Source organism: Rhinolophus hipposideros (genome assembly GCF_964194185.1).
Source record: "Rhinolophus hipposideros genome assembly, chromosome: 1".
Taxonomy (NCBI): Eukaryota; Metazoa; Chordata; class Mammalia; order Chiroptera; family Rhinolophidae; genus Rhinolophus; species Rhinolophus hipposideros.
The window spans coordinates 63,145,511-63,162,772 of NC_138047.1; the positions used below are offsets into that span (position 1 = coordinate 63,145,511).

General features: G+C 36.8%; 2 protein-coding genes across 14 annotated transcripts in view; both read right to left on the reverse strand.

Moving 5' to 3' along the window:
• The window catches only part of MAPK10 (mitogen-activated protein kinase 10), a 296,217-nt gene that overhangs the window by 23,769 nt on the left and 255,186 nt on the right, over positions 1 to 17,262 (reverse strand). For all 13 annotated transcript variants that reach the window (XM_081040519.1, XM_081040513.1, XM_081040510.1 and 10 more), the window contains 2 exons: positions 6,365 to 6,428; positions 1,990 to 2,067 (listed from right to left, as the gene is read on the reverse strand). In XM_081040519.1, the coding sequence (XP_080896645.1) occupies positions 1,990 to 2,067; positions 6,365 to 6,428 (142 nt within the window). The remainder of the gene's footprint in view (positions 1 to 1,989; positions 2,068 to 6,364; positions 6,429 to 17,262) is intronic.
• On the reverse strand, positions 2,894 to 5,401 carry LOC308494213 (nibrin-like; the record flags this gene model as incomplete). The annotated part of the gene is made up of 2 exons (XM_081041707.1): positions 2,894 to 5,134; positions 5,208 to 5,401. The coding sequence occupies 2 exons, from the start codon at positions 5,399 to 5,401 to the stop codon at positions 3,043 to 3,045; spliced, it is 2,286 nt and encodes a 761-aa protein (XP_080897833.1). The 3' UTR covers positions 2,894 to 3,042.

Genomic DNA, 17,262 nt, shown 5'->3' on the forward strand with positions numbered 1-17,262 from the left:
GGCATCTTGAAGCTCTTGGATTGAGTCTTTGGATTCTTTACTAGCAGCAGACAGAACATGCAGGTTAAGTTAGAAGCAGCTTCTGCAGACTTGTATCTATCTGGATGATAGAAGAATGAGTAGACTGGAAGACAACCCCAATGATTCCCTTAAGCCTCTTTGAGGAAAGGAAAGATCTGGAATAAAATTGGACACTGCCCCAAGACTAGAGGTGAGAAAAACACATCATAACTCAAATGCATCTGTTTGGGCATCGTAGTTGTTGTGGGTGAAAAACTAGTTATTCAGAGGCAGATATCAGTAGGAATTAATTAATTCACCCTACACTGTTTTTCCTGAAACAATTTAAAGCTCATGGGAAAAAATTGTTTATCAAAGGTAGGACATCAAATCCATTTTTCTTTAAACTAATCATTAATAGCATAGGTACTTGTCAACATGAGCTAAGTGTAATTTAAAGCTGAAGATAATCCATCACATTTTTAAAAAATTTTATATTGGGGAATATCGGGGAATAGTGTGTTTTTCCAGGACCCATCAGCTCCAAGTCAAGTCGTTGTTTTCAATCTAGTTGTGAAGGGCGCAGCTCACTGGCTCATGTGGGAATCGAACCAGTGAGCTTGGTGTTATGAGCACTGAGTTCTAACCAACTGAGCCAACCGGCTGCCCACCATCACATTTTCTAAACCTCTTTCCATATTTTCCTTTTTACACTTTTATGTATTTATTTATTTGTTTGTTTGTTTATTTATTTAATTTATTTACTTATTTATTTATTTATTTTGACATTCAATATTATTTTATATTAATTTCAGGTTTATAGCATACTAGTTAGACATTTATATCATTTACAAAGTGATTCCTCCTGACTAGTACCCACCTGGCACTATGCATAGTTATTACCTTATTATTGATTATATTCCTTTTACTTTACATTCCCATGACTCTTTTGTAACTACCAATTTGTACTTCTTAATACCTTCACCTTTTTCACCCTGTCCCCCAACCCTCTCCCATCTATCACCCTGGTAAGTCTAGTACCCATCCGGACCACACATAGTTATTACAATATTAATGATTATATTCATTATGCTGTAACCTGTACCCCCACGACTACTTTGTAACAGCCAATTTGTACTTCTAATCCCTTCCCCTTTTCCCCCCCACTATACCCCTCCCATCTGGTAACCATAAATATGTTCTCTGTATCTATGGGTTTGTTTATATTTTGTTTATTTTGTTCTTTAGATTTAACACATAAGTGAAATCACATAGCATCTGTCTTTCTCTGTCTGACATATTCCACTCAGCACAATATCCTCCAGGTCCATCCATGCTGCTACAGATGGCAAGAACCCATTCCCATCCATGACTGAGTATATTCTCTTTAATTCATAACATAGGTCTTAGGAAAACTATATTAGTATTAACAAGTTTAAGTAAATTATCTTGAATAATTCTAAAACATACTACATAGTAAAAGATGTATATGTACAAATGTGAGTTAGATTCAGTAGATCGCAAACTGAAAAACTGTCCATGCTGATTTTAACTGGAGCCCGTCTTGGTTGCTGCTTCAACTACTGTCACACCAACCTTGGGAAGAGTTCAAACACTGGAGTGGTGAGGAAAGAAGTTTTGGCTGGAGGATTCCAGACCTCTACATCGACTTGATGGCGGAGAGGGCATTATGCCTCTGCATTTGGATGAGGAATAGTTACCTTTTAACCAGTCCATGTTAATGTTTCTTCAAGAGTCATTATTATCTTAAAATGAGCTCTGAAAATCTCTTGTGCTAGGTCACATAATCTGAATAATCAGAATGAATACTGCACTATCAAAAAAGTAAAACTAATATCATTAGAGGGAAACGATCATGTGATACTTGTTCATATGCTCTATAAGCAATGCCATTAGCTGTAATCCCTGCTCAAGGCCAAGAAAAATTCTCAAGTACTGGTTTATGGGTTATTCACTGAGAGTGAGTACCTGAAGGAGAAGGTTGTCCTTTCACGACACCATTTTTAGTCTTTTCTTCAGAATTCATTACTTCCTTGTAGATAAGTTCTGTAAGAAACAGTTATCAGTGTTATAAAAACCAAATTTCTCCTTAATCCACAGAGAAAATTTATTAGTTAATAACAAGTAAAAACATTTTGATGGGGTTGAGTAAATTAAAAATCAACTGGGATTCCTTTATTCCTCTAATTGTACATTTTGTTGCAATAGCACAGAGCCTGGCAAAAGTGCTCAATGAAGCATTTGACCAAATAAATATATGAAGAAGACACATTTTACTTGTTTTCTGAATACTTTGGGGGATTTCTCATGCATTCTAATTTCATCTCTTAAGGATTTTAATGACTCCATTCTGAACATCCATTTTTCTTTTATATTCACTCCTTGAGAGAGATAGACGCACATATTCTCATAACTTCACACTATGACTTTCCATCAGTTTTTCAACCCTTACTTGATCATTTTTCCAGACACAAATCTTAGTTATAAAACTAAACTTGCCTAAAACCCAACATTAAAAAGTTATTACATTTATTGCCAAACTGGCATCCATTTTCGGCTTTTTCCTTATTAGAGTTAAACTTATATAGTAGTTTGATTTCATTTTACTTTACTGCTTCTAGCAAAAAATCATTCAGCACTACTAATTCTTGCTTTAAAATGACTTACAATTTATATAGCCATCATCCTTTACAGGTATTTGTTTCTCCAATTTCTCACAATTTAGTCCATGTCTATCCTGCTCAAGTGACATTTGTATCCTATCACTTACTCAACATGAACCTCTAAGAGTGCCTTCTAGTCCTTATTTATATCAAACCAAGTCTTTTCTGTCACGTAGGATCTTTTTTTTTTTTTTTTTTTTTTTGGAGTTTTGTGCATTTTATTTAACAAATTCAGGCCATAGAATATTTGTAACTTATGTCCCATCCCTTTTATATACTATATGTATGTATCCCAGAGGAAACAAAGTAAATACTTGACAGAAAATGGTTTTCCGTGGCTTCTTTATAAAATTCTCAGTTATCTTCTCCTTTTTACATTAGGATTGTATCTGAAGAGATCATCAGCGAGAGACTCTTCTTTTGCATGCTGATTTTGCACCTCCATTTCCTGCCTTAACCACTCTTCTAATTCTGTATTCTTCATAGCATGATGAGCTATCAGATCTGATCCTCCAATGATCTGTGGGAGTTTGCCTGCTCCAGGAAATGTGACCTTTCTGAATTTCTTGAAATTCTTCACTTGACCATAACCATCATTTACACTAGATGTGTTTCTGGAGGCAGAGTTACTAACCACCAGTGATCTAAATTCTGTCAGTAACACCTTCCTTGGAGGTGTCTCACCATCATCCTGAAGACTTGCATTGTTAGATGGCTCTTCTTCAGTTGACCATAGTAATTCTTTCTTGAGCACACATTTCTTCCCAACTTCATTTTCTGGAGTTATTTTGTTACTTTCTGTTACTCTCTCATCATTAAAGGAGCCATTTGTTTCTCTACCCAATCTTGGCCTTTTTCTGATACTGGCATCTTCCTCTTGTTTTTGAACTTTTCCTTCAATTTCTAACTCTAGTTTTGTGTTCTTGAATAACTGTTCCAATACTTCATTTTCTATGGCTTCATCATCAGGTTTCCTTTTCTCTGACCTTACTTTTTCTGTAGAATGAGATTTATGGGCAGAGCTATTCACAGTGGAATTTCTATCAGTAAGAAAGTTATCTGGGTCTTCCCCCACATGCTCATCCTGAGATAGGTGCTGCTCCTTCATTTTCCATATTGACGATGTAGCAGGCTGTGTTTGTTCTAAAAGAGAACTAGAGATTTCCATTTTTGTTCTTGCTGATTTAGATGAAGAAATGTCTTGGTTTTCTTCATCCCTTTCCCTTTTCTTGGTGCACGGGAGAAAGTAGTTTCTGATGGAGTTGGTCTGCGGCTGCTGGGAATCCTGATCTCTACTTCTGTTTACACCTGGGCACTTAGTTGGTGAAAGCTGACAGTGTGGACTTTTCATCCTAACCAGAGCATTTGATACCACGGTGTTATTATTGGAGCCTATTTTGGGGGGTTCCTTCACAGTGAATGTGTCTTGTGAAGACATCCTGAAATGTTGTTCCATTCTGGAGATTTTGATTTCTTTTGGCCTTTCACTCAAATCCATACGGGTGTCTGCTTGCTCTGACTCTGTGTCAGCTTCCCATGGCGTGGTGTTCACTGGGGTGCTTGGCAGTGGCTGTTCTTGAACAGACAGGCACTGGGAAAGGCTCAGCCCAGGAGTCTTCGCGTTGAATCCTGGACTGGGCTGGGCCTGAGGATCACAGTACTTCTCTGTAGTCATGAAAATAACTGCCAATCCAATTTCTGCTTCAGGAATAGGTCTAAGACCCTGCCTTTGGAGCATATCCATAATTGACTGAATCCATTTTTTCTGCGAGTCCGAAATGAAGGTCTGTGAATTTGTTATTCCTACATCAACAACACAAGTTCCAGGAGCTGAAAAGAAACGATTTTCTTCTTCATTTTCTTCTGTTATCAACCTAGTGTTTCCTCCTCCAAAAACAACTGCTGAACTCAATTTTTTATGCTGCTTGGCATTCAGAAATACAAATGTTTTCCCTTTGAAGATCTGTTTTCTTTCCTGTCGTCCTGACAGGTCAATATTTTCACTTCCAATAGCTGGTTCATTAATAGGTGGGTAAAAACTTTCAAGTTGGGGAAGCGGTCTCTTGAACTGAACTGCTTTAAGAAATTCAGTAAAATATTCTGGCTTTACAATCGGACGTCCACAAATGAGTGCACATATCGTTTTAATGGTAACTTTAACTGATACCATGACAAGGTGAGTGCATCCTTCAGTCCAATTGTTTACAGTAAGTCCTCCAAGTTGCAATATTGCTTGATTTAAAGAGGTTTTCCCAGAGACTTCTAAGCAAGAAGAGCATGCAACCAAAGGCTCATACTCTACTCTGAATTTACTTTCAAACACTCCAAAAGTAACTCTATCTCCTGTATTCAAAGTTCGGGTAAGGCCAGTCTGCATTTTTTCCTCATTAACAAAGGTACCATACTTAGAATTATCTTTTATTGTCAATATAGGGATTTCATCTGTTTGACTCTTATTCAGGCAATCCTTGTGTCCACAGGGCTAAACATACTCTAAATCAGGAGACAGGACAATCTGTTCACTGCTCTATTCCTAGGCCTAGCAGAAACAGGTTGGTTACAGAGAAGTTAGCAGTTAACACAGCATGATTCCGACTGATTGACTGATCGTTTTCAATTAGAATGCCACAGTTTTTCCTTCCGACAACGTACTCAACACCAGTCAAAAGTCTGTATGGTTCTCGGGCCGGGCCCGCATTCGGGAGCAGCTTCCACATGGGTCTGTTCCTCAGTGTGGGGGCGACGTGCAGCTGCCCAATCGCAGCTGACCGACGTCTTTTAGGATCTTTTTTTACTTGATCCAGTTTGTATGTGCTCATTTTCCATATTTTCCAACTTGACACCTTGACCAGTGGAATCTCTTTACTATCTTTATAACACATTTTGCTCATTTGTTTTCCTCTTATCTCTCTATCTTAATATTTTCCTCTTTTATTTTCTTTTCCCAATTTACAATAATTAATTCCATCAAGGTAGCTCAAACATTTCTTCCTTTCAGATCTTCCCTTTATGATTCTCCTCATTTTGACCTAATCATTTGTTATGATCTGCATTTGGTTTTCCCATATTTATTCTACCCTGTGATTATTTATATTGGTTTATCTATCTTTTTACAGTTTCTTCTTTGTTTCACCCTGAGTATAATCTTGATCATGCAGTATAAGTTTAGAAAAGTTTCGCTGAAATAAGTGAATTAATGAATTCATTCATTATTTCTCACTTTAAAGGAGAAATAAGTCACTTAGGTACATATATATGTTCTATTTAAATTCTCAAGTTCTATATATCAAGGGAATGAAATCATATATTAACTGTCTTATTTTCTAATGTCTAAAATCATCTCAGACATAATTTTATCCATTTTATATGATAATTTTATGTACAAACATAGAATGTTTAATTCTAAAACTAAATTGAAGTTTACCCTCCATCATGACAAATACTTGACAATCAGTACTATTTTTAAAAGTGTCAGTAATTAATTCCTTTCATTCTTGAGTAAATGCAATATTATTAGTAGTATGAAAAGATAGATTGGTTTGCAGAACTTTGAAAACGGTCTAAGAAGGTAGCAATTAGAAAATTGTTTGTTACTAAATTGTTTTAGAAGAAAAAGCCTTGAGAATACTTTCTGAATTTATTAAAGTAAAATGAATACTTTATTTAAGTAGTAGAGTCACCTTTCCATTCTTCAATGGTGTGTTCTCTTTCATCCAACTGTTTGTCATATATCTGAGGCGGAGGCTGCAAAATAAAAACAAAAAAATAAACTTTGTGCAGTAAATTAAACATGACTAAAATCTTACAATGTATAAGAGTACCTTGCTATTTATTGATTTGGGTGGTGATCAGAATCTCATATGAATTGTGGAGTGATTACAGTAGTGCAGAAGTTAAAATTTCCACACAAACTTATGGAGGATTCCTTTATATCCCAGTATTTGCTGTTGACTATATAAGGCAACAGAATCCACATCCTGAGAGGTCACTTCCCCAAGCCTTCTGCTTCCGAACCCAAGCTTAAGCACCTAACAGCCAGTCTTTGAAAACCAAGCAAAACACTTGATTACAAGGACCCAGAAGCTGCTATGTCTTCCCTTCACTTGCCACACAATAGCACCCTACTAAAACTACCCCAGACTGGTAAGATTTTCTTCTATTTTTAGACCAACCTAAAGGAGAGTCTTTAATATCTCTCAGTAGACCATAGTACTACACCCCAGTATAAAAGAATATTCAGATATAATCAACCTTTCATTTTTCATGAAGCATAACAAAACACCTTTATGTATAGCTGTGTGCCCTATATTTAAATGGTTTCAGATGTTTTTCCCCCTCCAGCAGAAGCTGCCATTTGTCTATAGATGTGGGTCACCTTGAACCCTTGAGTGTCCCCTGTTGCTCCCCCAGAAAAGGAGGAATGATGTGGCAGGGCCTTCAGTCTGACTTATGGAATCACCATTCCTCTTGCTGTGAGGAGTTCAAAGATGGGAAAGGAGATTTTCATAAACCTAAGTGCCTTCCAGGAAGGAGAATCTCAGATAAAAAACCCTGACCTCTTCTTCCTGATGTTTGGACCTGGGGAGATCTATCGTGGTGACCTAAGGTAGCATCAACTCAGGCCAAGTGACATGGAAAGAAATTAATCATGAGGCAGAGAGGAAAGGGGTTGAGAAGCTATACCAGCTGGAAACGGATCAAGTGAAAAGAAGAGCTACAAACTGTCAGGCGCCATGAAACAGGAGACTCTAGAATTCATCCCGTCCAGCACTCCAAAAGCAACAGTTTCTATAAGAAACTAAAAGAGTTACTCAATAAAGTGACTCAGGCTTATTAGGACACGCAACACTCCAAAACAGCTGTTGTAGGATGGCTTTGGACAAGATTTTCAGAGACAGCTTCTGGCTTTTGTGGGAGGTTCTCTGGCCCATGAGCAGCACCCAAATACCACTCTGGCCCTTCTATATTGCATTTGGAATCTCTGGTGGCCTGAATCATGACAGACATGGACAAACATGAATATTCATCCTAGCCTGTTAGGATGTTAGGACAGCCTCACATGTTACAGAAGTTGCTGGATATAAACATAGAAGACTTTGCCCAGTTGTGGTGGGGCAACTCTAGCATAATGTCGAATGATTGAGAACTACTGACGAAGCCAGACATTCCTTTAACACCAGTGATTGCTACTGAGGCGGAAACTTGAAACCAGCCACTGTGATTCAGACGTCGTCGGCTGAGTAGCTTTTACTGAAAGGACTAAGCAAAACGAGACCATCCCCTGCCCCACGACACTAGTGAAAACAAAGACACACTTGACTACAGAAAGGTAAGGGGACTGGGAGATAATCAGGCACTGCCCTGGGGACCTAAGGCAGGACGGTAGTCAGATCCACCCCAAATTATAAAGGACTCCCAAATTAAAGGAAGATTATGATTTAATGAGTGAATTAATAACACAAAGTTATTTTTGAAAATCTGTGAAACTGTCAGCTAAGCAAGCTAGTGCAAACTCTGGTTACGAAAGATGCTCTGTCAAGTGGCAGCTTTCCTGCTTTGTCTCTTCCTGAGCTGTGGTGAGGTCCCGAAGTGGGCCTCGCCCTCGCCCCCTGCTGGACGCAGTGTGCCAAACTCTCAGAAGCCCCCAGAGCTCTGCGTTTGTTGCCGCCACTTTCTTTTTCTAACAATAGACAGCTCAGGATCCTGTGTGGCTGGCTTCTCTGTGCAGTGAATCTTTCCATTCAAGTTTCAAAATTGAACGTGGCTCAAGAGTACAGTGCTTGCTAAAGTTTATGAATGCCATTTTCTCTTTGCAACAAAACGATATTGAGAGAAGTTTTCCTTGGAGCTTCAGCGTCCAGCTGTCGCTGATGTATAAAGCACAAAGTACATCAACTCTAACCACAACCACACCACAAAGAAAGAAAGCAACGTACTGAGTCCAAGACTTTTCCTTTCAATAAACCAAGAGAGCTGCTTTAAACACAGTTGCATTATAGTTATGGCTGAAAGCACTACATGTACAGGGTGGTTTTTGTTTGTTTGTTTTCAAGAGAAGATGTAGTCACCTATCTGCCGCGGAAGGCACATTCACATAAAGATGTCTCTCACATAACAATATAAAAGAGTAATTGACCAATAATCCAAAGAGAGTAATGTCATATTCAATCACACATATACATGTGCTTTGACAGCAATCTTTAGTTCAAGGAGAAGAAGGAAAAAGAGACGAAGGAGGAAGAAGATGAAGAAAGAAACATTTAGAGAAATATATGGAGAATGAGGATATTGCAATCATACAGAAGTCAAGAGATCAGAGTTTTTCCAAAAGAGGAAGTAACTGTAATTTTATGTAAATGAAACAAATGAAGATGTTGGCTTTCAGGCACCAGAAAGACACGATAGAAATCATGCTTTTGAAACCCAGATAAGTTTCCAAACCTCAAAATTGCCACCACACCGAGGTAGATCTTTGTTGGGGGACATTAATATGATATAGCACCTAAAAAATGGAACAATATAGAAGAAATATCCTTATTACCAATATGGATATGACATATGAATAAAACAAAAAGGAACTGCAGAACAGATTGTGACACTGGGGGAAAAAAGATAGTTATAATGCTCACAGATCTGCTCTCCAACTATCTTTGAGGGCTTGATACATGGAGAATACTGTTCTCTATCTAATTAAATTCTGTCACTTATTTCTGAGAAGATACTATATGCTAGACTCTTTATATATGACCTAATAGTCCGCAGATCAGGAAACTAAGATGCAAAGAAATTCTTTTAAAAAATATTTTGAAAAATATTCTTTTTAAAAATATTGAATGTTTGGAGGGTAATTACGTGAGCATTCTACATAGTAATGCTGCGACATGACCTAGTAGAGACCTCAGGAAGGTAGTAATTAGAGGATGGGGAAAACAAGCGAACTGCAACATTTTTCTACCACTGGGGTCTCAACAATTGCAGTTGTACCCTTTGCTTCTCTAAGACATGATGTCAGCATTTCTTTCCATTTTCTCTATTTTCAGTAAAGCTCAGCTATAAGATATGGCTTTTGCCAAAAGTACGAGTACATAAAAGAGTACAATTCCACATAATAAAATTAGGATTGAGGAATACGGCTTCAGTTGGCATTCTCAAGTTCTTGTTTCTGGGCATGATTTCTGGCTGAAGAGATGTCTTTAATCAGAGCACATTCAAATCTCTGATTCTCCCAAGGCCCAAGTTGCTCTTTCTTGGGACTTCATTTTACATCATATATTTAAATAATACTTTATTGAGTAAAATGTATAAATTATTCTTTCCTTAATCTTTAAGATAATCTTGTTTTCAACAGCCTCATAGAATGTTAGGATGGAAGAGAATTTAGAGATTCTCTAGTGTCATCTTTGTTCAATTTGCAAATAAGAATATAAAAACTCAGGCAGCATAAGTGATTTGTCCATGGTCATAGACTTAATTAGTGGCAGAGTTAGGAATAAAATGTATAATATCTTATGGGAAAGATGGAATAAAGAAATTCTTATGGGTTTAAGAAATGTCAGATTGAATAATTCAATACTTTACGAAAGTTTTCATTAGTGACAAATTTGACCCTGCCACTGATTTCTGTTACAATTTTCTGTCAGTCTACCCATGTAGCTAGATTTGACAACTATCACCCAAGTAGTCAACAGTTATATTCCTGAATGCTTTTGGTCAAATCTTAGACAACATCAGGAACTCTATACATCTCAAAAGAGATGAGAACCAGATATGAAAAATCTAAGTTGTACGAAGTTGCTTTTTTTATCCATCTTTGGGCCCGAACATTTTTTCCATATCAGTCATCTTCTGAACCAGATGACAATCATCAAGTTGGTGTTTGTTTTGTGCTTCTTTTATCCTAATTAAGCATGAAGTATAGTTTTGTTCCACTCTTTATCTCTGTGCTGAAAATGCCAATGAGAGCTTTAAAGAGCATTGTCTTTCAGTGTATGAATTCTCTATTAACTCAGCAAATGGAATAAAAAAAACACAAATGATATTATGTCCTATTGCAAAGTACTTTTTTTATTATTAACTTTGCAGTTTGAGGATTGCCAAAAGATCCATGATTTATTGTAAGGCTTCAACCAGGAAGGGTGAATTTTAGTATAAAATTAGATCAGAAAAATCCATTTAAGAAGATGTGCCAAATTTGATTTTATATTTCCTTCAATCTATACATATAGAATAAGTGTTCCAAATGTATTTAAAATTTTTGATGACTAGAATTTCTTAAATTTTTAACCTCCTGATTAGAAAACAAATATTTAGATAGATTAATTTTTATATAGCACTAAATGATATTACTTTTATTGATTGATTTGTTTAGTTTTGGCTAATGAACATTTAATATGTTCTTTTTTTTTTTTTCTAAAACCTTTATATTCTCGTAGCACCCAGAACAGTTCATTATCTACAATGGGGCTTAATATTTGCTTAACATCTTATCAACAATCTGCCAAATTAATAAAAGTGAAATACCAATATCAAAATAATTAACTAACTATAGTTCTTTTCCAGAGTTAAATAGTTTCTCTATATTGTGGTCTTATTTGGTTTCCAATTACCAAAAATTTCATTGTCATCTAAAAGTGCACAATGGCAGCTTGTGATGTACTATCGGTTGTTTTCTAAAATTGCTTAGGCAAGTTTCAGGATCTCTGTTGATGCTCTTGTACAAAAACTATACAATCTCATCCTACAGATGAAATAGATGCCTTTAAACATCTGGTGAATTAAAGGTATTAATACTACGCAAAGGGGGTAAAAGGTTAATAAAATCTGTCTCTGGAAACTCGTCTCCTTGATTCTCCTTTGCTAGCTTGTCTCCCATGGGTCCTCAAGCAGGGCCTGGGAAGGGGATTCAGTGCAGGTCATCCTTGAAGAAGTGCTCTCAGGGATGGATAGGGATGATGGAGGATGGATAGGGATGATGGAGGATGGATAGGGATGCATGAATGACAGAGTCAGCGGCCTCAACAAGAACTGTTTGGTGCAGAAGTCAGACTGGGCTTTGTTAAAGAGTAAGTCTGAGGTCAGAAATGAAGAATTATGAGATTGAATAACCCTTTAAAAGTATTTTAAGGGGAGTAGTGAAGAAGTAATAAGCCTTGAGAATTTGGGTATGAAGGGGACAGAGGAAGGAGAGCAGAATGACTCCTAGAGATTTGGCTCAATCACCTGGATGGAGAGTAGTGCCCTGGATTGAAAGGTGCAATGTGATGGTGGTGAGGGCGGGGGACAGCAGTTGTGTGAATAGGGGATGTGTGCAGCTCAGTACTTGACATGCTAATTTTGAGATGCCTATTTAAATGCCAGTCATTGTTAGATTTATAGATCTGGAACTTACGAAAACTACATAGGACAATATAGAGACCTGAATGTCATTTGTGGTCATTAAAATTAAAGCTGTGGTCAAACTAAGATTCCCAGGGAGAAAAGAAATGAGGACTGCAAGAGAAAACTCCTGGGAGCCACAATTTTAAGGGAAAAGAAAGCAACTCAGACAGCAAAGGAGACTGGAGAACAGGTGTGGTGTACTGCAGGAATCACTTGGGAAACGTGTCAGGAAGGAGGGTGTCATCAGCCTATACAAATGGCAAAGATGGATGAGATGCCAATGTGCTTTGAACTTGGCAGCTAAGAGGCCACTGGTGATCTTAGACAAAGCAGTTTCTAAGTTTGAGAAGTGAACGAGAATAATTGTAAGCAAACAAAGGCTATTTTTCTTCCAGAAACTTGATTATAAAGGTAGAAGGTACTTCTTTTGCTAATAGCACCTTCCATTTCTAAATGTGCAGTAAATAAAAATACTGACTTTGATTATTTGTTCTTTAAAATGAAGGTGGCTAGAACATGGTTATTTGTATAAGCACCAGCGGGAAATGAAAGATAGCACACACACAGGGAAAAAGAGACCTACACACAGAAAAGACTGACCATATGTGAAAAAGTGCTGTATCCTGGGTTTTCCTGGACTTTGTGTCACAGCATTATCACTTTCCTCCTCAACATTTTCATCACCCTAGTACCATTCATACACGGTTGATTTTCATGTATTATCTCATTCAGTCCTTACAACAACCCTCCTCTCCTAGGTATACAACTGAAACTCAGAGACTAAAGTACCTATTGGCAAGTGGCAGAGGCAGTATTTAAATCCAAATCTCCCTGAACACAAAATCCATGTTCTTTGAATTTTTCCACCCAACTGTAGCTTATAATATAGTTCTGTTAACTCAACTGGTTGAAATAAATATATCTAAAAGTTTTCTTAGGTAAACAAAGCAACTGCGAACACAGCAGGGGGAAAAATCAATGCCGTCTCTAGCTGGAGGAACCCTCAAAATGCTCCTAGTGTTGGAGATACAAATTTCCACATCCACTCAATAGAGGCCTGTATGTGCACTGTATTGTGATGCTGCCACCTTGTGGTTGGAGAAAAAGCAAACAATAAGTAAAAGATGCTTTGAGGGTGAGTTCACTTTCATTAAATTGCTTTTATCCAGGGGTTCTCAACTATGGTTCCACATTGAAATTATCTAGGAGCTTTAAAAATGCTGATGCTGGAATCCCACTCTCAGAGATATGGGGTTAATTAGTCTGAAGTGAAATCTGGGCATCAGGATATTTAAAAGCTCCCCAGGTAATTTGAACATGCAGCCAAGATTAAGATCTCTATTCTAACTATTTATATAGTAATCAAAGCAAGTTTTGTCATTGGTCTAAGTATGCCTTATCTACAGAGAAAGAGGTGAAAATGTCTTAGAGAATAAAAGTGATTTTGTTCAGTCTTCGATGATATCTATTTGTAGAAAACAGTGATCTGTGGACAGAAACCATCACGTGCTACGGTTTTAAAGGACAGAAACAGAGAAATTTGTGAATTGTAATCCAAGTGGACATGAGATTTGTGTCTCATAATAAAATTTAGTCTTTGGCCAAAGTGAGCTAGGAGAATCTCTGAGCTTCTTGAATAAGTCACAGATTTCCTGACAGGAGCAATGGAAAGAGCACAGGGCTCACAGCAGCCTTGACTCTGACACTAGTAAGACAAGTGACCTTGGGCAAGTCACTTCGTTTGCAATAACTCTTATCTAGAAATAATTCATATATTGCTTTATTCAAGAAGAAACTACTGCCAAATGTCTTAACAAATATCATTTCAGGTAATTCAACAAACACCTCTCTTAAGAACTAGTAATGGGCAAAGCATTGTATTCTAATTTGCTATATATGGAAAGCACTAATGTTTGGAGATATCACAGCACTAAGGGTCCACAGGAAGCTTTAAAAGCTCGTAATGCAAATTTTAATTATAATTTGAACTGGGTGCAATTAGAAAACTTAATTAAATAATGTCCCAGTGGCTTGACAAGCAAGTTAAATTCAGTTTTCTCTATTTTTTTTTATTCTGTTCTGTAGCTTTCTCAGATGTTAGTTCACAAATTTATTAGCTTTATACCATCAAAAAATAGTATCTTGAAAAGGAAAATCTCTTTATTATTCCTTGGAAATTAAATTTTTCTATGGTTCTTTAATTGAAAAGGCTGAGCAATTATATCACCAATCATCCACTGTTCAAGTCTTAAATCTGCTTGTTTTCCATTCATTCATTTAACATCTATTTATTAACTAATTACTATATGCTATATATATATAGCATCTTTGAGTTCTACCATCCTAAGCCCAAAATCTAATTATTTATAATTCATGTTGATCGTTAGCTTCTAAATATTTCTTTAATCTTCTGTCCATGTCTCCTCTCAGACCACCATCAATTCTAACCCACGTTTGCTACACATTACTCCCCTGCCTTCCATCTGCTGTTTCTCTACATTAATCCCGCTTTGCAGACAGAGTGACCTTCAAAAAATTCAAATCTGATAATGCGATTCTTCTGCTTGCTAGTTTTGAATGGCTGCCCTTCACCCTCAGAATAGAGTGCAAGCTCCATCACACTCAGTAGAGGCTCTGTCCTTACCTGCTTACCAGACCGAATCATTTCTCACCCTTCTCCACTGGGTCACCCCCAAACACCTGCAGTTCTCCAATCCTCCCTTGATCCTGGGATTTTTGCACAACCCTTTCTTCTTCCTGTTTCTCTTCACTTGGATAATTCCTACGTTATCTTCCATGTTTTTATTTAGAGCTTTCTCTAACCCACATTACCGAGTTGAGTTTTTCTATGTGCTTCAATCAGCTTAAAATTTGGGCTACTTACCTTTCAACATTTACTTTTCACTAGACTGTGGGGACAAACTCTTGAGGACAAAGGCTGTATCTTTGTTTGCCAGAATCAAGCACTGTACGTAATACATGATAGGCATTCACTTCTTTGAGAAGGTAAGATTTGAGCAAAGATTTGAATGAAGTAATGGAGGGAGCCATGTAGATATCTAGAGGAAGACTACTCCAGGCAGAAGAAACTACAATGCAAACACCCTGATCGGGGAAGCTTGCTTGGCATGGTTAGTGAACAGCAAGAAGGCCAGGACACTGGAGTCGAATGGAAGGGAGGAGCACTGAAAATGAAATAAAAAAAGTAGGCAGGGGTCCGATCAAGTAAAGCAAACTGCAGTTATGAAACAAATTGATGAGTCATTACTCGCACCTTTTAACATAACCAAGAAGAGTAGACTGAGATGGAAAATATCAGAGTATGAAGGTTTTCCTCAGTGTGTGTGCACACATGTGTGCGTGCACATGTGTGCTGGGTCACCATATAAAAACACCTTTCTTACTATGGGTTCTAATAAAATTTGGGAAAACACTGAAGAGAGCCTTGTAAGCCATGGTGAATACTTTGAGTTTTATTATAAGTAAGATGAGAAGCCACTGGAGAGTATTACCAGAGGAATTACATACCCTGTTTCACATTTTAAAAGGAAAGCTCTAGGCACACTGGAGAATACACCACAGGGGACAAGAGCGGAGCTGAGAGACAACTTAGAGACCATTACATGGTCCAGGGTAGAGAAGACATTTGTGTGGAGTAGTTTGAACAAGGATATATTTAGATGGTAAAGTCAGTAAGGTTGGTTGAAGATAACCATTATTTTCTAGAGATTTTCTGAGGCTTAAATAAAATTGGATATGAGAAAGGGTTTTATAAACTCTAAAGAAGTGCTCAGCGAAGCACAGTTTAATTAAACGCAAATGACATTTGTTATTCATATAATATGTATCAGCCACTACTATCACTGTTTTCTGCACTCAGTAGGTGAAGCTGAATTTCTGCTCCCAAGGAACTTGAGAGCAGTGGACTTGGGTAGATACACATAAAAATGGATAATTTCAACATAATGTGTGATATGATAATGGCATGGGGAAGGTTCTAAAGAAAAAAATGTTAACTTAAAATTATGAGAAACAACAGTTTTTACTGCAAGACTTTCCAAAGGCAAAAGGCCACATTGGCCTCAGTGGTACACTATAGAACAAAAAAGAGCTAGAAAAATGTTCTGGGTGAAAATTCAACACATCGAACACAAATACTGCTGAGTCAGCCTAGTAAGGCCACATGTCATTTGTACCTCTGCCTTACAGTCACAAAACAGAAGCAAATGAGCAGGGGGGAAAAGATCTTCAGCACTCCTATATCAGTAACGTGACTTAAAAATAATTCACTCTAGGAACAGTAACTAGAGAAAACCATACTTCTCTAGTTAAAATAAATGAGTAGTCCCAGGATAGGAATCCACAGTGAATACAGAAACAGAGTTACAGAATTAGAAACCTCATTAAAGAAAAATTGATTTGCCTATATTTACTGGCATTATAGGAATAATAATGTATTTTAACTTAAAATTTAATATTTTTTCAATTCCAAAGTACTTTTATTCATTTTAAAATATACAGTTTTTTCATTAGAAATCTTTATGTTTTTCCTCTCCTAGCACTGATCTTTCTGAAAAATCTTAGAATGATAAAAGATTCTCGATTAAAAAAATTTTTTCAATCTAGTTAAAAGAGTTCTTCTAATCAGGTAATTACTATCTCTTACACCTACATGGGTTCAATACATCTGGAAAATTATATAAGAAACCATTCATGTACCACTTCTATGCACAAGATGCTTATCAGAAAAAAGTGGTAAATATTATTGTAAATTCATTTCTATTCTATATTTTGTCGGAACATAAATTAATTAAAGATCTCCTTTGTAAATAAAAATAGAATTATTTAAAGGATATTGTGACATAATAAAGTGAGCACTGGCTTAGAACCTTGGTTTTAGCTGTGGGATTGTGTAAGAGTCATTTAAAAATTCTGTCATTTAAAAATGGGAATCACAGTATCCCAGGGTAGGGGTAGTGGTTCCTCTGGCTGAGGTATGCAGAATAGAAACATTCTATTTTATTTATTTATTTAACCTGAGAAGGTTAAATAAAATAGTGATTTTTATGAAAGTGATTAAATGAAATATGAAATGAAAGTGATGAAATGAAAGTGATTAAAACATTTCATTAAATCAATTAATTAAACTACCCTATGATCCAGTAATTCCACTCCTAGGCATCTACCCGGAGAAATCCAA